This window comes from Eptesicus fuscus, chromosome 19 (genome assembly GCF_027574615.1).
Source record: "Eptesicus fuscus isolate TK198812 chromosome 19, DD_ASM_mEF_20220401, whole genome shotgun sequence".
Taxonomy (NCBI): Eukaryota; Metazoa; Chordata; class Mammalia; order Chiroptera; family Vespertilionidae; genus Eptesicus; species Eptesicus fuscus.
Window position 1 is genome coordinate 36817781 of NC_072491.1, and position 27629 is coordinate 36845409.

At 38.8% G+C, this 27629-nt stretch overlaps 1 protein-coding gene across 3 annotated transcripts in view; it reads right to left on the minus strand.

Annotated features, from left to right (window-relative positions):
• Window positions 1–222: 222 nt before the first annotated feature.
• ARFGEF1 (ADP ribosylation factor guanine nucleotide exchange factor 1) overlaps window positions 223–27629 on the minus strand; it is a 105511-nt gene continuing 78104 nt past the window's right edge. The window contains exons 24-40 of one of the 3 annotated variants that reach the window (XM_054708718.1): window positions 23478–23518; window positions 23214–23383; window positions 22722–22873; window positions 22416–22588; window positions 21313–21473; window positions 20298–20428; window positions 17057–17186; window positions 14993–15128; window positions 14773–14911; window positions 12581–12653; window positions 9032–9164; window positions 5927–6066; window positions 4398–4566; window positions 3480–3662; window positions 3027–3165; window positions 2234–2351; window positions 223–1618 (exon numbers count right to left, since the gene is read on the minus strand). In XM_054708718.1, the coding sequence (XP_054564693.1) occupies window positions 1454–1618; window positions 2234–2351; window positions 3027–3165; window positions 3480–3662; window positions 4398–4566; window positions 5927–6066; window positions 9032–9164; window positions 12581–12653; window positions 14773–14911; window positions 14993–15128; window positions 17057–17186; window positions 20298–20428; window positions 21313–21473; window positions 22416–22588; window positions 22722–22873; window positions 23214–23383; window positions 23478–23518 (2353 nt within the window). In that variant the 3' untranslated portion in view covers window positions 223–1453. Of the gene's footprint in view, window positions 1619–2233; window positions 2352–3026; window positions 3166–3479; window positions 3663–4397; window positions 4567–5926; window positions 6067–9031; window positions 9165–12580; window positions 12654–14772; window positions 14912–14992; window positions 15129–17056; window positions 17187–20297; window positions 20429–21312; window positions 21474–22415; window positions 22589–22721; window positions 22874–23213; window positions 23384–23477; window positions 23519–27629 lie in introns of those variants that run through there. The other 2 variants (XM_054708720.1, XM_054708721.1) reach the window with 2 other exon arrangements.

The following is a 27629-nucleotide window of genomic DNA, read 5'->3' on the forward strand; positions in this document are numbered from 1 at the left end:
TTAAATTATTAATATCCTATGGTTGAGAAAGCAGGGTGTGGGGGAGAATGTAATGCCAGAAGCTGGAAAGAAAACTTTCGAACTAAAGAATATTGAATTTGTAGTTCTGGCAGAAAATAGCATTTTCCTAGTTATTTGCTTTTCAATAAAAAAAAAAAAAATCAAAAAGAAAAAAAAACAATGAAACATGGGGCGTGGATTACACAGGTTTGATTGCACTGATGAAATAATCCAAAAACTTTATTGACCTATAACCTGATTAGAATATGCCAGATGAGAATCAATATTGTACAGAAAGTTGTACAGAATTTTTTACATAGAAAACTTTACATCTGTACCATATACATTTTATCCATCTGAAAAAATTTCTACATCCACTGTTAATACGGAATGCTTGACAATCTTGTAATTTTTAACCATCAGAGCACAATTCACAGTATGAATACATTTCCAGTAAATCTAATCTCCCCAAACCATGCCAGAGTTATTTTAATATATTCAACATTAAGTTCTGTACACAGAATAAAATCTACATCAAGCCCCGCCACCCAAAAGAAAAAGTGACAGCAGCCTAGATTCATTTTGCAGTGATTCAAGTTCAGTCCATGAAGGATCATTCTATTTGAATGGCTCATCTTTAAAAGCCCTAAGAGAAGTATATTACAGGTAGTTATGTCAGTAGGGATATTTTTACCCTTTGTTGTTGTTGTTGTTGATCATGACAAGTATCGGCCACAACAGCTTCTGGGCATGTTAAACCTTCAAAGTTACCAACCCCCCGAAAAGGGCAAAACCAAAATCCCCACAAAATAAAAAGACAAAAAGTTCAACCCAAGTCTTTAGTGCATTTGACAAAATAGGTATTTAGCAAATGAATAAGAAAATAAAGAAAACAGTGCAAGAACTATATCATGTTTTAAGATTTTTATATTACAGACCTGCGTCTCTGTACATTTTTCACAGAAGGATGATTAGCAGTATCTCAGGTAGTCTGAGTGTGCAAAAATTTCAGAATAAGAATACCGTAGTTGCTAAATATCTTTTACCGTGAATAATTTCTTCTCCCCCCACTCCCCAATTATAAACATTTTATCCTTCAAAATACAGCTCTCCTGAGTTGTACTTCCTGCAGAAGTTCAAATCTTTACATCTACAGTTCTTTGGGTAAGTTTCACTTCCACACCTGCCAAAAATATGTGGGGCTCTCCCTGCCACTGAGGACAAGGAAGGACCTGTGAGCATGGCTGACGCCGTGGAAACGGGCTTTCTGCTCAACATGACACACAGGGTCCATCACTGAGAGGGACTGGAGCGTTGCAAGACTTGTTCTAGTTCTAAGCACTTTGCCAGTCAGTAACTCTTACACTGAAATTCCAGGTAGGAAACCACAGCTCCAGGGTCCTTTTAAACAGCGGAGGGATGTAAACGCCAAGAGAAAAACACTAAGTTCCCATCATTGCTTGTTTATTCCGAGTTCCTGTTCAGGTGGTTGTGAAATCTGAAAAACCACTCCGATTCGCAGAAAAAATCTTCTGAGAACAGCACGAAGTTCAGGAATCAAGTCAAACTGCATAATTTCACATAAGAGAGGGTAGTAGAAGGATGCGTGAGCTTTGAACTGGGAGGAAAATGAATTTCTCCATTAGTAGAGCTTGCATTCGAAACCACCACCTAAAACTCCCTTTAGAGACAAATCACTGGGCCGGGCACTGGCCATGGAGACAGAAGTGTCTGCGTGAAGCAGTGACGTGCTGATTATGGAACTGAAAGGCCAGAGGTTTTCCAGACTCACTTCAGACATATATTTACTTAATTTCTATCTTATTTTGATATTTCCTTGACAAACTTTTAGTATTTATCACTGTTTTCCAGGTAATAAAAGTAGGAGGAGGCCCAGCAGGAACCACGGTCTAATTTTACAACTAGAATAAAAACTTTCTCCTTTGTCCTGTAACAGGAACAATACACAGGACTCATTCATACGTCACCAATTATGCAGAAACACCTTCTCAGACTGCATGTGTGTTCTGTAAGCCATGTATTAGTTGTTGAAACCATCTTATATTTGTTAAATAAAATTTTAATTTTCTGGGGAAATTCTACCTAACGTTGCAATATAAACTATACAGTCTCCCGCCAAAGATTATACATCCCTTATTCAGAGTTTGCAGTTGATGCACTTTGACTCTATTAAGCCAGAAATGTTGGGCTGGATACGCAGTCTCACACTTACCCTATTATCGCTTATCTTCAGAACTTTCGTTAGAAACAAAAGCAGTAAGTTGGTCCAGGCCTCCCGGTGACTCTCTGATGTCAGAGTAAGGAAGTAACTCAGCGCTTCACTGCACACACTGCAACACAAAAGGTTCCCTCTCACACGTGCTCATCCACCTGCTGGCACACTCACCGAGCAAGAACAACGAAGACGTGGAGGGTAGCGGATATTTGACTATTAGGGGCCTTTTTATATAGTTTGAAAACGTCTTTAACTGGTCGCTGAGACCTTCTGTTCCCCAAAAACACACAAAAATACTATTCAGATGATGTTTTAGCCTTAGTGTGAGTTGAAATGTTAAAAGACAATATTAAGTTGTCATTAAAAATAGAATGCAAAAAATAGTACCACGAAAAAAACCCCTCCAAATATTTTTTCAAATGAAGTGCAGGCAGGTTCTCCCTTTCACAAATGATTGGTATGAAAAAAATGAGCTCTCTGGCACAAAAAAAGCCTAAAAACTAGAATATAAAGTAAAAATTTTAAGAGAAAACTTTCTCCTTTGTCCTGTAACAGGAACGATACACAGGACTTACTCATAGGTCACCAATTGTGCAGAAACACCTTCTCCTCTCAGACTGCATTTAACTGTCACAATCTCTGCCTCGGCCCCACGTCATCTGCGGGGTCCCGCAGCTCCTGACTATGGGGTTGGCTGTGGACTCGCCCACATGCGAATCTGGTGGCCCTTTCCTGCTCTGGACCATGTAGCCGCACAGGTGAGAGGTAGAAACTCAGCCAAGAGTCTTACTTTAAAAGCCTTTGCTGGACCTCCTCCCAGGCACTAACCCGGCTCTCGTCCATGTACATCCGGAAGAGAATGCGCAGCCCACAGGCCAGGCTGCTCGTCTCCTGCTTCAGAAGGTTGGGTTTGGATTTGCCTTTAAAGCCTGCAGAGAGGGGAAGTTTGGGGATGAATTTGGGAAAGTATCTCCCATTAAGGTACAGCGACCTGGATGGCAGCACATTCTGTGCGTTCAGCCATCACATCTGCTACCCGAGCCACAGCAGTTGCGCCCAGAGCCTTGCGCCCTCCAGGTGGCCCATGGACAGAAGTCACACTGAGAAGGTGGAGACCAGGTCTGGCCGAAGGCCCGATGTGAAGGTCATTACTATGTTTAGAATTTCCACCCCTCTCAAGCTGGGGATACAGATATAAGACAACACTTGGTTGGGAAGGGGAACTCTCCCAGTGAAACTGCACCTGGAAGCCCGTGCAGCACAGCAGGGCTCCCGTGGAACAGACCACAGGGACTGTTTTCAAGGCCACGGTACAAGGGGCCAAGTGCATGTGGAAACGGGTCCGGTGCTCTTACAGGAGCGGTCCCAGTAGAATGGTGGCAACAAGTTGGGTTGAAGGGGAAAAGCAAGGCCAGACCACTCTTCCCTGCAGTTGTGAGGTAAAGAGAAGAGGACGTACAGAGCAGGGCTTCATCAGCAGTTAGACATTCTAGATGACATAGAAACTCAAATATAAAGCAACCACATTCCACCTGACAGTTTGACATTCATAAACGTCACCTCCCTTCTTTTCCTGCCAGATTCGGCTGCCCCACTTCACTGCATGCACCCTAGTCCCCAAGCACTACCACCAAATAGGCTCTGATTAACTATTTCTTAAATAAAAAATTGGCAATGTCAGTAAATTATAAAGCTTATGGGGGGAGTGGGCGATGAGGGAAAGAGGAAACAATACTTTCAATAAAGGATTTAAAGAAAATAAAATTTCCAACGTATTCTAAAACAAATGCCTCCCACTTTTAACCATTCACTTTCTGAGATACGGTCATGCCCAGGTCAACATGGAGAAGTCATCTGAATACATGTGTTTCTCATAAAAGGGCAGATTTCAGTGTGCTGACAGTGTCCACAGGAAGGCCCAAGCTGGGAAACGATGAAAGACGACTGGTCAAATCAGTCACATAAAGGTCGATTAAACAAGGGGAAACAAATCCACCCAGGCAGTTACTTAATCTACTGAAGACCTGACAGACCTGGCTGGTAGATTGCCTTCCTATTATAGTGGTTAAGGTGGAAGTTTAAACAGTCAGTTCTGAGCAATGTAAGTATCTGCTGTACGTTCATAAACAGTGCACATTAGATGTGGGACTGTGCAGCTTACCTGCTTTCCACAGAGCAGTCCTCTGTTCATTGTTGGAATTAAATGCTTTTGCAAATCGATGTGACTCTAATAAGCAGTCCAGTAGCTTAAAAAGCTGTTGTGATGTTAAAAAGCGGTACATTCCTTGGTCTTGAGTATCAACTCGAACATCAAAGTCCACGGCATCTCTCTTTGGGAGATAAACCACCATAGCACACACACACACACACACACACACACACAGTCACATATTTTAGACATCAATGCTTCCCAAAGACTAGGTTTACAAGCAAGTCACAGAACCTAATCTGTTCTATCTCAACAGAAGATAGGGAAAGGTCCATCTTTTGTTGCCTGATTTCCAGAATCTTCATTGCAGGCACCCTAGTCCCCAAGCACTATCCTCCTAATCCAAGAGCTCTGCTCATACTGGACCCACAGCCATTCTCCCAGCCCTTCCCGTTCCTCGCCCCTAGGTCCTCGCTGCTCTTCTCCACCAGGTGGGAGTCCATGTGATTATAATTATTCCCTTGCACAACCCTCATCTCCTCTTTACAGTAATTGTTTGGAAAGCTGCCTACTCCATGTCTGCTCCCACATGCTAAACCTAACTGGAGAGAAACACACTGATTTATCTTTAAATCCAGTGGACGATGGATTAAATCTGGATGCTGCCCAGCAATCCTCTTGCACTTCCCTCGTCCATTTCCCTGGACACTAACTCCTGTTTTCCCTTCTCTCAAGTGGCTAAAGCTTTCCTCCCAAACGCACTTGGTGGATGGCTTTTCTTCCTATCTAAATGAGAAACCAGCGCTATCAGATCTCCACAAACTCCCACCCAACTTCCTACGTTTACACAGAACCCATCCACTTGGCTTGCATTCCTGTTACAATGCATGAGCTGTCTGCTTCCAACCAAGACAACTCCCGGGGACTTGGCACGAGGGCCCATCTCCAGGCAGGCAGTCAAGAAGCCTGCTCCAGCAGCTGTCCCTCTCTCATGCACTTGGTTTCTCTCTCCCGGAGAGCTCTCATCAGAGGACATGCTGCAATACTGCTTATCTTAAAGACACCTTTTCTTGACCCCTTCATTCTTACCCCATTTCTCTGTACCCCTCGAGTTCCCAATATTTGTTGTCTTCAACTGCTCTCTTCTCTTGTACCCAGTATAATAATACCACAATTAAACACAATGTCAAGGTCACTAAAGTCCACCAAATTGCTAGAGGGCAATTCTCAGACACAAAATTACTTGATCTACTGAGAATTGGACAGAACTTAGGGCTTCTTCCTAAGACATTTCTGCACTTGGCTTCCAGGTCTCCTCATGTCACCCTGGTTCTTGGTCTCTGGCTCTTTACCAACTGCCTCACCAGGAGCTAAACCATGGAGGCCTCCAGGGCTCAGTCCCTGACCACACTCTACCTGGGTCATGCCATCCAGTCCCATGGTTTAAAATGAGATCAATGTGATAAAGACCTACCCCCACCCTCAAATTACATCTCTAGCTGGACCTCAGCTCTGAATCCCAGACTGTCTCCGCTCCTCACCTGGGCTGCAGCTAAGTTCTCCGCGTCCTCCTTCCTGCTTGTGGCGGGGAAGAACACAATGTTGTCGATAGTCTGGATGAGTTCCAGCTGCACAACACATTTAATCAACAGGGCAGCAAACAGTTTTTGTTCTGGATATTCTGTGAGGAAACCCACCCCAATGCACATGCAAACAAAAATTATTTTGAATCCTTTATCATTTCTATATTACAATGCTAAGGGAACATAATATGTATGAAGGTAACTTGCACATATCACAGTGAGAAGGACATACTTACTGTTTTTGCACATAAGCACTATTCAGCAAAAGTTTAATCAATATTTAGAAAACATTAATTTTTAAAATAAAATGTAGCTTATTTTTTAACAAAATGTAACAATGAATTAAAAGCTAAAACTTAAATGTTTACTGTAAACACAAGTTTGGCCTTTGAATATAGGTAATATACAAACCTACACCAAAACAACAACAACAAGAACTAGACTTGTAAGACAGGAAGTGAGAGAGCCAAGAATTTTGACAAATGGGGCAATATTGTGGATTAACCATAGTGCATGTTTTATTTGGAACCATGTAAGGAGTTGTAGCTCAAATGACCTTGTATCTTCAAGTGGATCCATAAGCAAAGAAACCTATAAAAAGTTATGCTAAGTGTGTTACTACAAAAGTAACCAAATCATGAAGTAACAGAAGTGTTTTCCACAGTGCCCAGGTGAACTGTAACATGGCTACCTCCCTCTAACCTGAATAAATTTGGTCAACAGGACGATGTTTCTAAAACATATTCATAAGAGAAACTTTCCATTTCACTGACCTCCTGGTTCATGGCAATGGTGGTTTCTGCCTGACAATTGCTGCCTGATATTTTGAAAGCAAAATAGTCACTTAAATATTTTTAGGGCATTTTAGTAAAAAGGAAACAGAAAGGAATTCAGACATTTAGGTGGGCTTTCCCTTTGTCCTCCTCCTTTGATGGTAATATATACTAGTAAGATTTGCAAAAGTAGGTTTATACTTGTTTTTATAGGAAAATATATAATACAAGAATAAGTAATAATATAAGAATCTCAATCCCCAGTAGGGGGAGTTCAGGAGGCAGCCAACTGATGTTCTCTCTCATCAATGTTTCTATCTCTCTATCCCTCTCCCTTCCTCTAAAATCAATAAAAATATGTGTTAAAAAATGGATCAGTCGCCGAAACCGGTTTGGCTCAGTGGATAGAGCGTCGGCCTGCGGACTGAAAGGTCTCAGGTTCAATTCCGGTCAGGGGCATGTGCCTTGGTTGCGGGCATATCCCCAATAGGGGGTGTGAGGGAGGCAGCTGATCTATGTTTCTCTCTCATCGATGTTCTAGCTCTCTATCCCTCTCCCTTCCTCTCTGTAAAAAATCAATAAAATATATTTTAAAAAATGGATCAGTGATCTATATATAAGAGTTTAAAAAGTATAAAACTCTTAGCAGAAAACATTGGGGAAAATCTTCATGACCTATTAATGGATTCTTAGCTATGACACTAAAAACATGAGCAACAAAAGAAAAAAAAGATAAATTAGACTTCATCAAAATTAAAAAATTTTGTGTAACAGAAGACATTATGAAAGAAGCGAAAAAATGACCTAGAGAATGGGAGAAAATGCAAATCATATATCAGATATGGGGGTAGTATCCAGAGCATACAACAAACTCCTACAATTCAAAAACAAAATGACAAACAGCCCAACTAAAAATGAGCCAAGGACGTGAATAGATATTTCTCCAAAAAAGATAAACAAATGGCCGATGAGCACATGAAAAGACACTACTCGACATTATCAATCATTAAGGAAATGCAAATAAAATCCACAATGAGCTACCACGTCACACCCGCTAGGATGGCTATACTAAAAAAAGAAGTAATGTTAGTGAAGATGAGGAAAAATTGGAATTGCTGGTGGGAATGTAAAATGATACAGCCACTATGGAACATATTTCAGTGGTTCCTCAAAAAGTTAAATAAAGAATTATCATATGACCCAGCAATTCTACTCCTAGGCATCTACCCAAAAGAATTAAAACAGGCACTAAACAGTACTTATAAACAGACAGTCACAGCAGCCTTATTCATGATAACCAAACAGTAGAATAAAGTCAAATGCCCATCAACAGATGAATGGATAGATAACATGTGGCATATCCATAAAAACGACAATTACTCCGTCATAAAAAGGAATTACTGGTCCACTTTGCAATGTGCCTGGACCCTGAAACATTATGCTAGATAAAAGCCAGACATAAAAGGTCACATACTGTATTATTCCATTTATATGAAATGTGCAGAATAGCAAATCCATAGACACAAATCAGAATGGTGGTTACCAGGGGCTGAGGAATGGGAAAGTAGGAAGGAAAAGCATAATGGTTATGGGGTTGTCTTTTGGGATGATAAAAAATGTTTTGGAAATAGATAAAGTGGCAACTGCACACGATTGTGAATTTACTAAATGCCAACGAATAGTTCACTTTCAATTGGTTACTTTCGTTATGTGAATTTCATCTCAATTTTAAAAAGCGATTTTTAAAGCTGTCCTATTTTCCTCTGGGGAGGAGGCAGTCTTTCCTCAGTGTTACAATTTTCCTTCAGTAAACAACATTTAACCTACTTAGTAAAAACAGAACTAAGAAGGTGAGGAGAGGAGCGAAGATGACGGGCGTGGGGCAGCAGAGCAGAGGAAGGCTTGCTCCTCAGTGCGGAGCTCAGCTTTGGAAGCACGGACCCCTCACTCTCTCCCCTCACTGATGAGTAGAGGAGGGCCCATCAGGCCCCACTCTTGCAGGAAAACAATGGGGCTGACATGAAGAAGGGGCTGAGAGGGAACACTCATAGGCTCAAAACAAACACTAGCTGGTACTGCAGGTGTTAGCAGAGTTCCTGATCCTCCTCAAGGGAGTATCTCTCTATCCACCTATACCGGGAGGTTCAGGTTGGAGCGAACATAGTAATGAAGTGACCATACAATCAGTTACAGTATATTTGTTAGAAATAAAAGTACAAACAAATTTCATTCCTTTCCTACATCAAACAAAATACACAACTTAGTTTTACTAAGAGTATAAATAACTCACTTGCTGAAGGTTTAAGTTTGTTGGCTTCTTCATTCACAGTAGAGACAGAAGTCAATGTTGCTTGCTGTCTATTATCTGCAGATCTTGGTTGAATAGAATCATGGATATCTACAGATTTCTGTGATATTGTATCCTAACAAAATAAAAAAATTCATTTTAAGTACAATGAATAAAGCTTAAGAATAAAAACAGCATGGATGGAGCTGGACAGCATTATGCTAAGTGAAATAAGTCAGTCAGAGAAAGATAAATATCACATGATCTCACTCATTTGCGGATTATAATGAACAACATAAACTGATGAACAAAAACAGATCCAGAGACAGAGAGGCATCAATCAAATGTTCAAACCTCAGAAGGAAGGTAGGGGAGGGTGGAGGTAAGGGGTACAGGTCAACTAAATGACTTGTATGCATGCATATAAGCATAACCAATGGACACAGACACCAGGGGCATGAGGGCATGAACGGGAATTCGGTGGGGGGCAATGGAGGGATAAGGACACATATGTAATACCTTAATAATAAAAAAAATAAAGTGAAATGAAAATAGTTTCTATTATGATTTTTTTTTAATAGACCGTGTCCCTATGAAAATGACATTCTACACATTGCAATTACAGATGCAATGAGAGAAAATTATTTAAAATTACCTGTCCATTGACAGAGCCAATAGTCTTTAAGTGAAAAGCTTCCCTTCTGACTGCCAGGCTTAGGCCTGACACTACCCAAGAGCAAGAGAAAAAATTGCTAAGTTCACTGTGTGGGAAAAGTAGTCAACAATACCCATGAACTGTCATGAAATCTAAACAGAGATTTCTGCAAGCTTTGTTCAGGCTGAGCTCAGGGAAGCTTTTTAGGGATGAGTTTTAGGGAAGGATGTTCTGTCACCCAAGGAACCCACAACCAGAGGTCAGCGAGAGGGGACCAACTAGGAGTGAGGTATCATGAAGAGAAGCTGAATGTTCAATCAAGTCCAACAGAGCTACACCGGATTTCGCCCCAGAGTTACTAAGTGTAACATTGAAAAAGCAATGAATTAATCCCCATTCTGATTAATCCCCATATGGGTTGTTATTATCTACGGATTAGACAATAAGTTCAAAGCACCAGTACAGTGTCAGGCAATATATGGAGTGACAGCAATACAATGCACTCAGCGAGTCAGACTGTGGCCTATTATAGACTACTAGAGGCCCGTTGCAGGAAGATTCCTGCAAGAATAGGGCTTCCTTGGGCCTATTCCTGCAAGAATAGGACTTCCAGCGGCCTGAGCGAAGCAGAGAAGGGAGCGAAGCCCACCAAGGAGGGCTTCCCTCCCACCGCCTCCGCCCCCCCCACCCCTCCCTGCGCTTTCCCTCCCACTGCCGCCGCTGCCCCGCTTTCTGCTTTCCCTCCCTCTTCCTGTACACTGTCTTCAGTCTTCGTTCTGTGCCTGCGTATGCAAATTAACCACCATCTTTGTTGGGTAATTTGCATACTTGCTCTGATTGGCTGGTGGGCGTAGCAGAGTGATGGTTAATTTGCATGTTTCTCTTTTATTAGTGTAGACTACAGGCCCGGTGCATGAAATTCATGCATGGGGGGGGGGGGGTTTGTCCCTCAGCCCAGCCTGTAGCCTCTCCAATCTGGGACCCCTCAAGGGACCTTCATTTTTTCCTCCAGGAGTGTGGTGGAAAAACCCTAGATCACCTTCTTGGATTCTTATAATCCAGATTACCAAGAACACTGCAAGTGGTGGCCTACAGGGAGCTTAGCCAATGAGCTGTCAGAAAAGGTATTTACTTTCAAAATGGTTTGGCTCAGTGGATAGACCATGGGCCTGCAGACTGAGGGGTCCCAGGTTAGATTCCAGTTAAGGGCATGTACCTTGGTTGGAGGCACATCCCCAGTGGGGAGTGTGCAGGAGGCAGCTAATCGATGTTTCTCTCTCATTGATATTTCCGACTGTCTATCCCTCTCCCCTTTTCTCTGTAAAAAAATCAATAAAAAATATATATATTTTTTAAAAGGTGTATCCTCTGCAGCTCATGTAGCCTCTGGATTGTGTCCACTGGGCTAGGGGCGTGTCCCTGCCACCTGGTGGTGGCCGCTGGGGTCTCTGCACACCCCAGAGGCCAGCAGCCAGCTCCCTGTCGTGGGCGCCTGGCTGGGGCGTGGACCCAAACCGCCGCTTCGTGCGCGAGCCTTTGCAAGCGGCTGGGGGCAGGGCGGGAACATCCCTGTCTCCAAACACCCCCGAGGCTAGCAGCCAGCCCCACCAGGGGCCCCAGGCTGGGGGCATGCAGGGACCATGGGCAGCAAGCAGCAGTGGCCGCCAGGGTCTCGGCACACCCCAGAGGCCAGCAGCCAGCCCCCCGTCATGGGCGCCTGGCTGGGGGCGTGTACCTAAACCGCCACTTCGCGCACGAGCCTTTGCAAGTGGCTGGGGATGTTCCTGCCCGCCAGGCCGCTTGGCGCCTGCACCCATAGGCTCCGAGTAGCCAGGGGGCGTTCTGGGACCCCTGCTGCTCAGGACCTAAGCACAGGCCTACAGGCTAGGATCGGCCTGGATCCGGAGGATGTTTTCGGGACCCAGGCCGCTCAGCGCCTGCATATGCAAATTAACCGCCATCTTTTTTTGGGTTAATCTGCATATTCGCTCTGATTGGCTGGTGGGCATAGCGGAGTGATGGTTAATTTGCATGTTTCTCTTTTATTAGATAGGAGGATTGTCCTAACAATCCCAGCTGTTTCACTGGGGTTTCTGAAAGGAACACAGGGGCCTGTGTTCCCCAAAATAGTGCTAATCAAAATAGTATTTTAACTTGGACTTATGTTTATGATCTGCAGTTTATGATCTTTTATTCATTGTTCTGTACTAGTATAAAACGGGGATAACATATACCAAACCTGGTTCAAAAAATTGCTGGAAGAACTGGAGTGATGTGTATACAAGCCAAGGAATGCCAAGGGTTGCCAGCAGCCACTGGAAGCTGAGAGAAGCAAAAAGGGATTCTCCCTCAAAGGCTTTGAAGGGAGCTGGCTCTGGAGATGCCGGGAATTTGGACTTTTTGCCTCCAGGACTATGAGAGAATCAATTTCTGTTGTTTTAAGCCACTTAAGTTTGTGGTAATGTTACGTCAGTCCTAGGCAAATAAATACAATGGATGAAGGGCGTATCAGAATTCTTTGTACTGGTTTTGCAACTTTTCTTTAAGGTCAAATTATATCAAAATTAAAAGTTTACATGAAATATCCAATAATATCTTCAGCTTGGCATGGAAATCCATGCATAATCTGGTGCCTGCCTCTTACAACTCTTGAAGTCATTTTACTCTATGTCTCATCTTATAAAATAATTTAAAATACTGCCTGTATAGCACTTACAGAGATAACTTTTAGCTACTTGGGAAAGTGACCATGATAAAATTTAACCTGAGAATTCTGGATAGAGTTATGCCTTCTTTTTAAAAGACAAAAGGTCATACAAAAGAATCTGGTCCATGGTAAAATTACTTTTCACAAATAATTAAATAATTTAAAATACGCTTTATTTATTAGAACTTACCAATTGTTTTTCATTCACAGGAGAGGAAGGCAGGGGAACAGTTTCTCCGGAAGTGGGACGCCACGTCAAAAGCCTTTAAAATACCAAAATCACACCAGTCAATCACAGTGTAAAACATGTCACATCCAACATATTTTGAAATGGGCACAAAAAAGTCACATGAATATACCAAAAACAGTATATTCCTTCTTTGACTACTGTTAAGAGCAATTTGCTGAAAAGAAAAATCTAGTGAGAAGTTTAAAATATATACTTCCAGCAAAACAATTAGCAGTTAATATAATTAGAGTACTCGGGTCATCAGTTTTAGAAACTTTAAACTCAGTTTTTCTAAGTATTAAGGGTCATTAAGTATTATTCAAAGTGAGATTTAAAAAAAGTTTGAGTTGTTTCAAAAAAACCCATAAACCTTTTTAGATTCTATTTTTTTAATGTATAAAAAGAAATAAAATAAATTTGGCCCCAAAGAGGACACTAAGTTGATTAGCTGCTTGGGACAGAAAGATGATTAAGACCTAAGTTCTTTCTTTAAGAAGCAAGAGTTCCTGGGAAATGGGGCAGACAGGCAGTAAATATGTCACTTCAGTTCAATATGGAGAGAACTCTGGTACAGATACATGCTAGTAAGAGATGCTTATTCGATGATCTTCACGAACATGCATCTTATATCTAGAATGTGTACATTCAATGAGTTAAAGCAGAAGCAGTTCTTTAAAAAGAAATTCAGCCTGGCTGGTGTGCTCAGTGGTTGAGCATCGACCTGTAAACCAAGAGGTCACTGGTTCAAATCCTGGTTAGGCACATATCTGGGTTGCAGGATAGATCCTCCAGTGTGGGGCATGCAGGAGGCACCAATCAATGTTTCTCTCTCATCATGCTTCTATCTCTCTATCCTTCTCCCTTCCTCTTTCTCTTAAAAAAATATCAATAAAAACACATTTAAAAAATTAAAAAAAAATTCAGCCCAACTGGTTTTTATAAAGACTTCACAGGGACAACACCTAAGCAAGAATTCGTACCATAGCGGCTATAGATAAACTATGACAAAAACCTGTCATTTGTCAGTTACACTGATCCACAAAATGTGCACCAAAAAGTTAAGAACTGTCAAATAATTATAAATAGGCAAAGGTAATTACTGTGTGTCCTTTGGTGTAGTCCTACCCCGATCTTTCCTAGGGGTGTGTTCCTCTTGTTTGACTTTATATTTCCTAGTGATGAGGATATTTACAAGGAGATCATACCAGTACAAACATATTTAATTCACGTCAAGAAAAAGTTTATGATGCTTAAAAATGTGGACTGATAGTTTTTGTGTATAGTTTTATTCCAGCGCATTCACATATACCTACTTAATAAGATGTTTTAGGTAACATTTAAAACATCTAACTAAGATTTATATACTGTAGATGTAAGGTGAAGCTCTGTGCATGTCAAAGGGCCCCAGGGTACTGGGAAGTAGGTTCCAGGTCTGCCCTGCACCAAGTCCAGGAGGCATCAGTCATTAGGCCAGTGATGGGCAACCTTTTGAGCTTGGTGTGTCAAACTTCGCCAAAAAACTGAGCATAACTCGGGTAGTGTGTCACTTTGAGGAAAAAACATTATTTCGCAAATGTTTCATCCTCAGGAGCAGCAAATGTTTCATCCTCGGCATGCGGCCGCCTCAGCGGCTGCGTGTCATCAGAAATGGCTACGCGTGTCAGTGCTGACACGCGTGTCATAGGTTCGCCATCACTGCATTAGGCAGATTCTATCTTAGTTTCCCCGTTCATAGAAACTCCTTCACTAAAATTCAAAGCCAAATTTATCCCCTAGAGAGAGATGAAAATTAACTGTAAAATGTGATAGGTGCAAATAAATCTTCCTAAGATTATTAAATCTACAATAATTGAATATATGTTGTTGTTTTAATTTAAGACCATGGCTTGGTTTAGTCTGAATAAATAAACCCTTATAAAAGTGGAATCACTTCATTATGACCCCAATTTTAGATGATCAGAATAAAGGTTTTGGTTTATAAAGAATTTAATTCATGTATTTGTTATGGCTTATAGGAGTTTGATTTGTAATAAATACAAATTCAAGGACCAATGAGATGTTTGAAAAAGGATTCTGTTATGAGAAATCACTAGTTACTATCAAACCTTTTATGTCCATCATTCAATATATAAAGTTGTATAAAATCATCTTACGCATGTGGGATTGTAGTTTTGAAGATATCCAGTGTGCAGTTACAAGTTTTATCCCAGATTTCTAGGGTAAATTTTTCCCCATTCAGGATAACAACATTCTCTAAGCAGTTTGTACCAGATCGTGCTAACTGCTCATTGTCTAGAAAAGAAAAGAACAATTCATTTGTATATTACCAGGGTCCAATTTAACACATTGTGTCACTATCTGGCACAGACATACCTTGCTGCACACACCAGTACAGCTGGGCAAAAATATCATCCAAAAGCACGTCACTGAGCACTTCTAAATACTGAGTGAACACGTCACAGATGGCATAAAGGGCATGATTACAGGTCGTTGTCATCCATTCAGCTTTCTGGGGGATGGGGGGAGAGGAGGGGAGAAAGTCAGACCGTTCATCAACTACTAGAATGAAAAAAAGAGATGTGTTTGCACGTGTAAAATGTAAGCCTATCCCTGTTCCTTTGAGACCTTTACTTCCCTCCAGAACATTACATTCACCTAACTTAATATCTGCTGTCTATTTTTCTCCATTACCCCATAACCCCTATGTATAAACTAATTTAACTATTTTTTGTACTGTTTGCTTTGATTGTGAAGAACTATCACAGCATTTTCTTGCTATTAGCATTATGACTTTTCAAACAATATGCATGAATAAACAGCAGGCCTTGCTCCAGCATATGACCAAACTTGAAAGAGAAATAAAGAGGAAGAAAAGGATAAGAATTTATCCAAGTGGGATCAGTATATCTTTTAAATTAAACTGACTTTCATGAAGTACAGTTATTTAAAAACACTATAAAAGACAAATAGGGCCATATTAAGTAAGTGTTTTTCTCAAATACATAATGGACTAATCTGAATCAACAGTTTTCAAACATAGTTTTGTGGTAGTGCATACATATGTCTATTTATTACCATGTAGTCTTTATTTAATTCAGAATAAGAAGTCACTATGAATACTAAAGAAAGTTACTGGTGTTTATAGTTGTGACAATATTAAAATGAGGAAAAGAAACTGGAAGTTCAACAAAAACATAAAAAAACCCCCAATAAAATCCCACCAATTCATTAACTCGGTTCTATCCCCAAATAGTGTTCTTGTTTATAAAGGCATACAATCTATCTATCTATCTATCTATCTATCTATCTATCTATCTATCTATCTATCTATCTATCCATCCATCCATCCATCCATATATATATCCATCCATCCTATCTAATAAAAGAGTACTATGCAAATTGACCATCACTCCAAGACACAAGATGGCCCATGTGGTCAAAGATGGCTGTCCCCATGGGGACACAAGGTGGCTGCCACAAGATGGCTTGCAGAGGAGGGCAGTTGTGGGCAGTTAGGGGTGACCAGGCCAGCAGAGGAGGGCAGTTGGGGTGACCAGGCTGGCAGAGGAGGGCAGTTGGGGGAGACCAGGCCTGCAGAGGAGAGCAGTTGGGGGGAGACCAGGCCTGCAGGGGAGGGCAGTTGGGGCGGGGGACCCAGGCCTGCAGGGAAGGGCAGTTGGGGGGACCAGGCCTGCAAGGGAGGGCAGTTGGGGAGGGCAGGCCTGCAGGGGAGGCATTTAGGGGTGACCAGGCCAGCAGGGGAGGGCAGTTGGGGGCGACCAGGCTGGCAGGAGAGGGCAGTTAGGGGCAATTGGACTGGCTGGGGAGCAGTTAGGTGATCAGGCTGACAGGGGAGTGGTTAGGGGGTGATCAGACTGGCAGGCAGAAGCAGTTAGGGGCAATCAGGCAGAGGCAGGTGAGTGGTTAGGAGCCAGCAGACCTGGATTGTGAGAGGGATGTCCAACTACCTGCCAAAACGAGCAGTAAGACATCCCTCAAGGGGTCTCAGATTGGAGAGGGTGCAGGCTGGACTAAGGGATGCCCCCCCCGCACGAATTTCGTGCACCAGGCCTCTAGGGTGTGTGTGTGTGTGTGTGTAAATATAAAAAAAGAGGTAATATGCAAATTAGGCCGGGACTCCGTAACGGGTCATGACCAGACAGGAGGAGGTTACGCGGTGGCTCGGGCGGCCCCAGAGCGGACACAGGCAGGGGGGCTGGGGGACGCTGTGAGTCAGGCGCGGGTCCCGGCCCCCTGCGGGGTGCCTCCTCACACAATTTCAATCACACGCTGGGCCTCTAGTTTATTATAATGCCTTAAGGAAAATTTCTCTAGGAATTTTTTTCTGTTTAATGTGCTTAATATGAAATATTAAAATATATTAGGAAAAATATGAAGAGCCTCTTGACTATATGAAATGAATATTTCATGTCTTACCTCTGTCTGCTGTTCTGGTAATTTCATGTTGTCAAAGATTCTGAACACAATTCTAAATAAATCCTGCCACCAGTGTTTTTCATAAGTGTGGCCATAAGTTTTCATGATTTCAAACATTACTGTTAAACCCCTAAAGTGATATAACGTAATTAGTAAAACTATAACACCAAAAAGCATTGCACATCAGAATCTCCCTCCTGTAATAACTGTTACAGTTCACAAAGATACAGAAAACAAAGTTTAAAACTGGTTTTTAAGACTTTTACCTTGTTATACATCCAGCTTTCTTTAGAATGCATCATTTAGGAAAACATTTCAAATTTTTCTTTATTTTACTTTTCTTCCATTCCCACCCCATCATTCAGCATTTAAAAATAATAAATGAAATTACAGATGGACACAGACCATCTTATTAGTGAATATTAATTTTGTGGCACTGTGACCAGGAAGAAAATATATCAATTAACAGTCTAAGAACAAATAAAAAATAGATTTTAGAAAATCTTTTTCAAAGAGCTATAGGAGTTTTTAGTGAATGCTATAATTGTTCATATAATGTCTTCAAACAAAAGGATTTTTAAAGCTAATCCACAAGACATCCATGTGGGCAGGTCTGTATCCTGCTGCATTCCAGGCACAGAGCAATCTCGTCATCTAGGAGGCACACGGTGAATACTTGTTGAACGAATAAAGTGCTTAGTATCACTTTCACTATCTTTGAATAAATGTCAAAACTAAAATTCAAAATTGTCTTCCCGATTCCTGATTATCTTCCTCAAAAGTGGAGGAGGGTGTACGAGAGGGGAGGGGCGTAAAGGTTGATGGAGAGACTTCGACTTGGAGTAGTGAACACACAAGAGTACAAATGATGTGTTGTAGAACTGTGCACCTGAAACCCGTATACTTTTGTTAACCAATGTCACCCCAATAAATTCAATTTAAAAACTTCTGACTGGTGTGCTAAGTGGTTAGAGCATCATCCCAGGAACCTAAGGGTCACAGGTTTGATTCCCAGTCAAGGGCACGTACCTGAGTTGCATGCAGGTTTCATCCCTGGCCCCAGTTGGAGAGTGTGGGAGGCAACCAATTGGTGTGTCTCTCTCACATCGATGTTTCTTTCTCTCTCCTTCCCCTCTCCCTCTCTTTCTTCCTCTCTCTCTAAAAATCAATGGAGAAAATATCCTCGGATGAGGATTAACCAAAAAAAAAAAAAGAAAGAAAACAAAAAAGCCTTTCATGTAGCTGTTAAAAAGCTTGATGTTTCCTCTATATGTTACTTTCTTCTAGCAAAAATAGGTATCCTTCAATTTAAAAAGGTTTTTTATTTCCAATAAGTCTGATGGTAAGCCAGAACAAAATTTTCTTTGAAAGGCTCCATAAAGACGGCACATGGTCTAGCTTATTTGTTGCTATGCTTCCCTCAAGTCTAGTTCATGCCTGGTTCAAATTAAGTTCAAAGTAAGTATTTGTTAAATGAATGTGTAAAAAATAACATTATGGCAGTTTGCCTTACAGCAAGTTCATAACAGTTTATTTGATTCATAAGATACTAATGTGTAATGAGCGGGAGTAAAGAAACTAGTCCATGTTTCCCTCCACAACAGAAAGGCTCCCTCTTCCTCCCTCTCCTTAGCTCCAAATCCATCTCCTCTCTTGCTAAGTAACTGGATGCTAACTCCCAGGACTGGGGAGAAGGGAATGTGAGAATCCTGTTTTTTCTAGGCCCCAAAGCAAACAGATCTGCAGAGGTTTCTAAGAATTTTTACTGTCGAAGAGGTCTTTTTTAAAGCAATACTTCAGTTGCCAGTGTAGGGAAAAAGAATGTTTGGTCTCTAGGTTAATTATTTAACCATAAATCTACAAAATTGTGAGGGAGTCAAATGAGAATGCATGTGAAAGTATTTTGTGATTAGTGTGTTATAAATAACTGTGTTACATTTTTACATATAATCTAAATAACAGCCCTACAGATCCTGGGGTGAGGTAAGAAAATGAAAGCCATCATGGAAGAGTTTACTCATATTTTCTCTCTCTTTTACTAACTAGAACACATATTTTCTCTTCCCTTTAACAACCAGAATCCGACCGTAATCGAAATATAAATATGGTGAGAAGTAAACCAGTGTGGTCCCAGACAAGGACAGGCTACGAGGCTAAGAAAGCATGCAGTTCCCTTGTCAAGATAAAATGTTATACACTGTTCTTGTGATTACTATTGAGAAACTCCCAAGGTTGAGTCAAGGTTTGAGTCCTACTTTGGATAACTTACCTATGTCATACATTTTTTTGTTATTACAAATAATACTATGAAAGTGAAGTTTCTTAGGAAATAAATCAAATTTAACCTTGGATGGGGGTGGCAGTGGGGTGATTCTGGCATAAGGGGAGGAAATATTCATTCTTTCATTACATTTCTATCATTGATTTATTATAAGTCTGACCACGTTTCTGGTTTTAAAAAGTTCAGTGAACTGCCCAAATGACTAATGATTCTCCTAAAAAGAAGATGGGACAATTAAATGAGGGATTTTAACATGAAACTGAACTCATGATACACTCAAGCACTTCTGACAGATACTGTAATACAAGTTGGCCATTTCAATTTCACAGTCACAAATACAGAGAGAAAAATTATACTATGGGACTGATCTGAGCTATAACATGGGAAGTGTATACTGAGCACTTGTCTGGTTACATCATATCCAAAATAGTTTCTTTACAGATTTATTATATGTTCCTATAGACCTTTTATTGAGAATATACTTTGGAAAGAGTTCAATTCTTTTTTAATAGACCTATGTTATTCAAAACTATGCTACTGACCAGTCTTCAGAGAAAAGGTTCTTTACCTAAAATGCATCAAGGATGTGCATTTGGGAATTCTTCCATCATTCTTTAGGAAATAAAATAAATTTTCCACTAACTTCTATTTTTAATTGGAAACAAATGTATGAAAAAAACAGAATGTGTGAAGTACTATATTAACATGGAAGCTAAAACACAAAGTAGACTATATTTAAATTTAGTAGGCTATATTTAAATTTTAAGAAAAAGCAACATATTTCCATTTTTAAACAGTTATAGCTTAACATATTTTTAAATCTGCCTATCTAATAATTGCTATATTTGATAAAACACATGATTTATGGCCTTTCACTACTAAACTTTGTGTTCACATAAGAAAGTTAATTTAAGTTAAAATAAGCCTTACAAAATGTTAATTACAAATACTGATTGTTACCTGGTTCTTACATCTAATTTGCATCTATTGATGATACAGGATAACTCAAAGAGGATGGGGAACCATCCTCTCACCCACACCCTGTCTTCAGGCGCCACATTCATATCGTCGCTTGTGTATTCCTTAAAAGCCTTCAAGAAGAAAGATAGGGTTATTAAAGGCAAAATTTAATACCTACATTAAGCACATTTCTTTAAAACTTTAAAAAATGCTTTACAAATCAAAGCAAACAATTTGATAAAACACAATAATTTATAAAAATGCTGGAGATTATAACTTCCTATAAAGAGCACTGGACCAGAACCCAAAAGTTGGTTTCAGCTTCAACTCTGACACCAGATTTCTGCATTATTAACCAGGTTAAATCAGGTTTTCATTTTTACCATTTAAATGGTTATGACACCATGTAGCCACACTAACCACACTGGGGAAATGTGAGGTCAAATGAGTCAATGCGTGTTTAGGTAAAAAGTACTAAGCACCCCATAGGTCCATGTCAGTATGTAGTAAAAATCTTATTACTAAAGCTACGATGTATCGCTTCTCCTCATGGTGGTTATAAAGACAGACTCACATCCGTGAGTTAAAGTTGGCAGGCAGGTTGCCAATTTAACCTTTTCCTCCAGTGCTGAAGCCCACAGTCAACTTCAGTACTGCAGACGAAACACACCAGGTAAAGAGCAGCACAGGAATGGTTAAAACCGCAGGCTTGGGTTCGAACTCTAGGTCTCCTTAACTAGCCCTGCAATCACAGACACGTTTTTTAACTTCTTTGTGCCGCAGGTTCCTTAACTGTATGGGACTAGAATTGTTATGAAGATGAAACAATTTAATACAGGTGAAACACTCAGAAAAATACTATCAGTACTATCCATTATGACTCAGAATCAAGCTCAGATAATTTTTAGTTTACTGAAAAATAAATGCTTCATAGCCTCTTAATTTCCAAATAAATGTAGATGTCAGACTGGGAATAAATATTCAGTAAAATTTTGTTTACAAAATGACACTGTACCTGAGGCCTGTCTGACACGTATTTTGCACAATGGCGAATAAGTCGGATTGCTTCCATACTTGTGTCTGGGAAAGCTGCATTGCATGCAAATTCAGACAAACACTTCACTGCATCCTGAAAAGAATCAATGGTCGCTGGAAAGTGTTTTTCAAACACAAGGGCTAAAAGACAAAGGGAAAATGTATCAAAGTAATAATGTCAATTATTCTTAATTGCATCAAAAAATATATCAACCTCTGGATGTAATGTGTACTTCTTAAAGGTTAAAGGCTTTGATGTCCAACAGAGAAGGGTTCAAGTCTGTGGTGATCACCTACTTGACTGCCTTGAGTAGAGACAGGGAAACAGGTCTGTGTTTTGTTTACACTATAAACCCAGCAGCTAATACAGTGACTGGTACACAGCAGGTACTATATCAACAGTTGTTGAGTAAGTATACAAAATTATGTTTAATCTCTGTATCTCAGTTTCTTAATCTATAAAATGAGAATTACAATATCCACAGGATAGTTGTAAGCACTAAATAAAATAATGTAAGTAAAAATGCTTAATTCAAATAAGCACTCAAATGATAACTATGATAATGTCATTATTCTTGATGTTGATAATCATTATAATCTTCCAGATAGGCATAACTTACATTTTTAATATTTTATTCTCCCTCAAAGTCCAAGTGTAGTGGGTAAAAACAAAGATTTTGTCTTAAGGCTCTACAGCTTTGAATATCAGCTCTTTCACTCACTAGTTCTGTGCCCTTAGGAAATTACTTAACCTCACTGGGCCTGAGTTTCCCAATCTATGCATTAAAGAGAGATGATATTAAAGATACTTCTCTCATAGAGTAGTTGTGAAGACTGAAGAAAATACATGCAAAGTTTTCACAGTGCTTGTCATATAGTAAATGTCCAATAAATGTTAACTGTAATAATATATTCATCATTTACTCTGCTTATGTAGTCAAAACTTGGTAAACTTAAAAACCATAATAGACCTACAACCTTATATTTGAATTATCTTCTGAACACATTATAGTTTGTTTCATTCATTCATTCATTCATTCATTTTTTTTTTTAAATTTAAACACAGTTAAAAGAAATACTCACTGACAATGTGCCCTGTTGTTTGGAATGCAAGTTCCACTATGCTTTCATCTTGATCGGATGCAGCCAGATGAAATACAGAGAAAATGTTCTTCCATCCAGACCGAATGTTAGCAGCTTGAGAATTCACCATCTGTGCTATACATCGCACAACCATATCTCGAATGGTTGGAGACCTAAAATATTAATATAATTTCTTGAATAAGCATATAGGTAAAACATCAGTTTTCTTTCCCTTTTTCTGTTTTTCTCCGTGTGAAAAATAATGAAGTATTTTTCTGCTATTAAGCAATTTAACAAATATAATACCTGTTCCGTTTCATTATATGCTCAAAAGGTCTTAAGAAATCCTTCTGGAATCTGAAATTAGCCAGCTCCCCTTTCTCTAAGAACTTCATTGACAACTGTCTCAAGGAGTCTACTGCAAAAATAGCTACGTCTTCATTAGGATTACAGCCAACCTGCAATGGCAACAGAAATAAAGGGTGCTAATGTAAGCAGTGAAAACATAATTTTTTTATTTTTGTTTTAAAATAGTGTATCATTAATAGCATATATAAGTAAATCCTACGATTCTTTATAAAAGCACTAAGTGCTAATAATATTTCTTAATGAGAAAAACATTATTTTAATTAATTACTTAAAACCTAGAGCTAAAGAAAAAACAGGACTCAAAGGGTTTTCTAAATTTAATCTTAAAAATTGCTTGGAAAGAAAAATTCTCAATTAGATTATGATAAGGAAATTTTACACAATGAAAAATAATATAAATATAAGCAAATCCTATAATTATATAAATACCTTATTAAAATGATCTCCAATAACTTCCCAAATTCGAGACCACTGCAATCTTATTCTTCCCATGTTGTAATATGATATTTCTACTATTTTTTGTAGACTAAACATTCTTGGATGTGTAGTGGAAAGTAATTCATCCATAGACACAGCACAGAGCCAACGGACAAAATCCACTATAATATAAATAGATTTATAATTTTTTAGCTTAATGTTCAAGTCTTTTAGCCAAACAACCAATTTATAAGTGAAATAAATGTACATACTTACCAATAGCATTTCCATCTAGCCTTGTAGACCCTGTAAATATTCTAAAGGAAAAAAACAACCCCATGATTAAAAAATGTATAGCCTGAAAAAAACATGTATGAAGTCTCACATCTACTACATCAATTCAAATGTAGCTACTTTTATCTGTTTTAAAGGAACTAAAGAAATCAGGTGGTCAAATGAAAATTTATTTTTATTCTATACTTTAGTAACTATAATTTGATGTTCCTCCCTCTTACCTTTGCATTCAGTAATATATTAAAGAATATATGGTTCTAATTGTATTAAAAATTTACAAAAACTAGTTCTCTTATGAGACTCTAAGAATAAGAAAAATATTCATTTGTAAAACTAATAATTGGTACACTATAAAACTGAAAAATTTTCAATCTTTTCCTGATTATCTACTAACATTAACAAAGTTTTAAAATGAAAAATTCTACTTAATTTCTACAAGTAATGTATGTTTGATTAGAAAATTCATTTATGTTACGTTACAAGCGATTTAACAGAACCTTGCAAATAGTCTACAACAGTTTAACCAAGAAGTAGCTAACTGACATTTCTTAGGACATTCAAATACTTAGTGTTAAGCTATGCTGTCCAGCTTTGTCCAGACTTCACCAAGCTCTGTTTCTGTGTTTCAAAGTTTCATAAAAGACTTCAGCATAAATATATTAGTCCTCTTTTTTAAAGTCTGCATTTTTATCCATGCACTCACTGGGTTTATAACCAAGGGTTTGAATGAGACTTCCAGAATGAAATGATATTCCTCAATTTAAAATAAACACCATAAGATCTGCATGGTAAAAAAGAAACCTTAAAGGCAGGAGCAGGTCAAATACTAAACTTAGAAATAAAAGTAATCATAAGTAATAGTAACAGCTACCAATAATCACAAGGTGGGTATTATCCTGACTGCTTAATATATCCATTCAAAATAATAACCAATACCCTGGGAAATAGGTACCATTATAATCCCAATTTTATGGACATTTCCTAAAAGTATCAAAACTAGTAAGTGCTGGAGCCAAGATTCAAACCAGGACAGTCCAGAGGCCACCCTCTTAACCACGGTGCTACATTGCCCCACACTTACCTGAGCAAAACAAAATTTAAATATTTTAAATATATTCTAGTTTTTTCCTGCATCCATAATATAAATGTTCTGAGTATATCATATTGTTTTAATCTTAGCGCCCTTGAATGCCTATCTATGTGTTCTGGCAACGAATAACAAAAACAAGACTACAAAAACTACTTAGAAACTAACAACACGATAACTCAGAATCTGACCTCCTGCTAAAGGAGTATCTTGAGATTTCCCATACTGCTCTTCTCAAAAGAACAAAACAACAATTCAAAGATCTGGCTAAAAACACAATCTGGGAGAAAATATAAGAGTAATAGGGTCCCATTTAATTCAGTGATTTGACTGGATCTAAATATTAACATATACAAAGCTTCTGTACAGAGCTCTCACATGAACAAAAAATGAAAACTGCTAGACTATGCATTATATGTGTCATTAGCCAATTTATCAAACTACAGGTATCCCCAAGGAACAATGTAAAAAAAAAATAAAACAAAAAAACAACCCACACCAAAACCAGAGTCAAAACTAAATAGTATAGGAGAAACAAATGAAATAACAACAACAACAAAAATGTTTAACTAAGAAAGAGGCAAATGACAAAAGTTGAAGGGGTAAAGAATAGAAACAGAAATGGAGATTATATACAACTAGAGGGGATATACGCAATTGTGAATGTAGTGAAATAATGGAGAACAAAGGCCACAGAGGGGTTGCAGCAGCATTTAGAGGGGTCCTGTAGACTCAGGTGATGATGGAAGGCAGTGGAAGCATGCATCCTGGGAAAGCACATTCAGATGCCTACTCACTTTGGTAGCCTCTGAGGGTGCCCTATTTCTAGTAATGCTCCACTAAACGTAAGTGATATGTAGAGCACAGTGGTCTGTGGAGGCATTTAAAATTAAGCCTTACTAAGGCAGGAGAAAAAAGCTATGTTGCACAAAATCAGCCTATGAAATAGATTCTAAAGTCCCTGTAGGAAAAGCAAAGGACAGTAGCATGAGATCTTGTGTGCTAATACTAAAAAACATGTCTGGAAATGTGAGTAGAAAAATAAATTTGACATATTACTGATTCATCCATATCATGATAGTAATACAGCAATGCAAAACAAAAGATTGACCAAACTTGCAGATGCTAGATTTAAAAAATGTTAAACTGTATGTAACACACAGGCAAAGTCAATTACTATATATGTAAAAAGTTTTCAGTGAAATATCTGAGGTAACATTTATTTCTTACATCTACCTGAAAGGTATTTTTGAGCAAATGAAGTGGGGGGTGAGCTGTATGTATTTTTCTAAAAGGTGACAATGTTCCAAAGTGTGAGATGGGTCAGTTTTACAAAGCTAGATCTGATGTGCCGCAAAAACCATGGTATTGTTTTTTGTTTTTTTTTTTTAACTTTTAGAGAGAGAATCCATTCTGTGACAAAAATCCATCCCTGCATAGTTTAGTGATGCCTATAAAATTGATCTAGTTTAGCAATAGCTAGCAAATTCTACTCTAGCAAATCCTAGAGGATCTGAGATTAAAGTACACAATATTCTCCTAAGTTCTAATGGATTCCTAATACCAAAAAAGTGGAGATAATTAGGATATATTATCATTAAAAACTTGAAGGTTTTTAATGGAATCAGCAATTTTTATGTTGATTAAGAAACAGAAGCTATATGTAATTAAGCAAAGAAGAATTATTTTTATTTTCATTTCCTATACTTGTCAGAAGAGATTTTTCAGAACAATAGGCCTAAGAGTAGGAAAATGACTGTTTTTGCTGGACAAGTACAGAGTTTTCAAGGATGATACCTGATAATATTCTCACCACTGTCTTAAATTCCAGGGCAATCTCACTTAGTTAGCTTATAGACTAGAGTCCAAATTTTACATATGAATATAACCTCAGATATCTGAGAAGAAATTTAATGAAAAACTGAATTGTACCACACAAGAATAATATAATCTTATAATATATCAAAGATGTAGCTTTTGTTTTCATTATAAGCTAAAGTTTAAATGCTGAGGTTTTATATAAAATTGGACATTAATTTTATGTTTGCAGAAGCCTTTGGTGATGATGAGTTTGAGAGGACAAAGTACTAATAGTACTTATGCTAGGATACCTGTGAAACAGTATAAATTATTAAAACAGACAAGAATATTATCTGTTCAAATGAGTAACATGTCTATCTATAACAAACTGAATATTTGAATAAATCAGAACTAGGTATGCTCATATAAAGTATACTATGGAAACAGTAGGTAAAATGTTGACTCTTGCCTGAAGAGATTCCCATAATGACAGTGAAGGTGATTTTCTGGAAAGCAAGAAAACCACTTGGAAAAAAGCTACCGATAGCAGAAGGGCAGACATTACACTGCTCTAAAGTTGCACATGCAGGTAGAGAGGTTTAGAGTGCACACTCAAGATATGCTGCTTGACTGTACATCTTGGCTCCATTCCTCAAAACTCTCTATGAATGAAACAGTCATCAAAATAATGAAGACCCAGTTAGCCTAGTCGTGGAATGAGCAAGTTATTTAATTTCCCCACGTCTCAGTTTCCTTATCTGTAAATTGAGGACAATAATACTCATCTCATGAGGCTACTAAAGGATTAAACTAAATAATACGGGTAAAGCACTTTGAAAAATACCAACCATGTGGTAAACCTTCTAATTATACAGTGGGTATAAGATGACACACAATCTTTCTTCATCCTTCCCAAGAAAAATGCAAATAACCTTCTTCCCCTAACAAAAAAGATTGCAAGTGGACATTAAGATTTTCAAGGATAAAAGTTCCAGGGAGTACTTCCAAGTACTGGAACAATCTAGTTCTGTCTGTACTTAGAGCAAAAAGTTTTATGTGATGCAAAGTAAAATAATGGATCAGCATGAGTCTCAAAGCACCAAAACAAACAAACAAACAAACAAACAGTACATATTAATTACATTTACATTTTTGAAAGTTTCCATAAGAAGTGGCAAAGAAAGACAATTTAAATGTTAGATTTGTAAAATGTTAAGTTTCAATTTGGGGGGCATTCATCTGGAAAA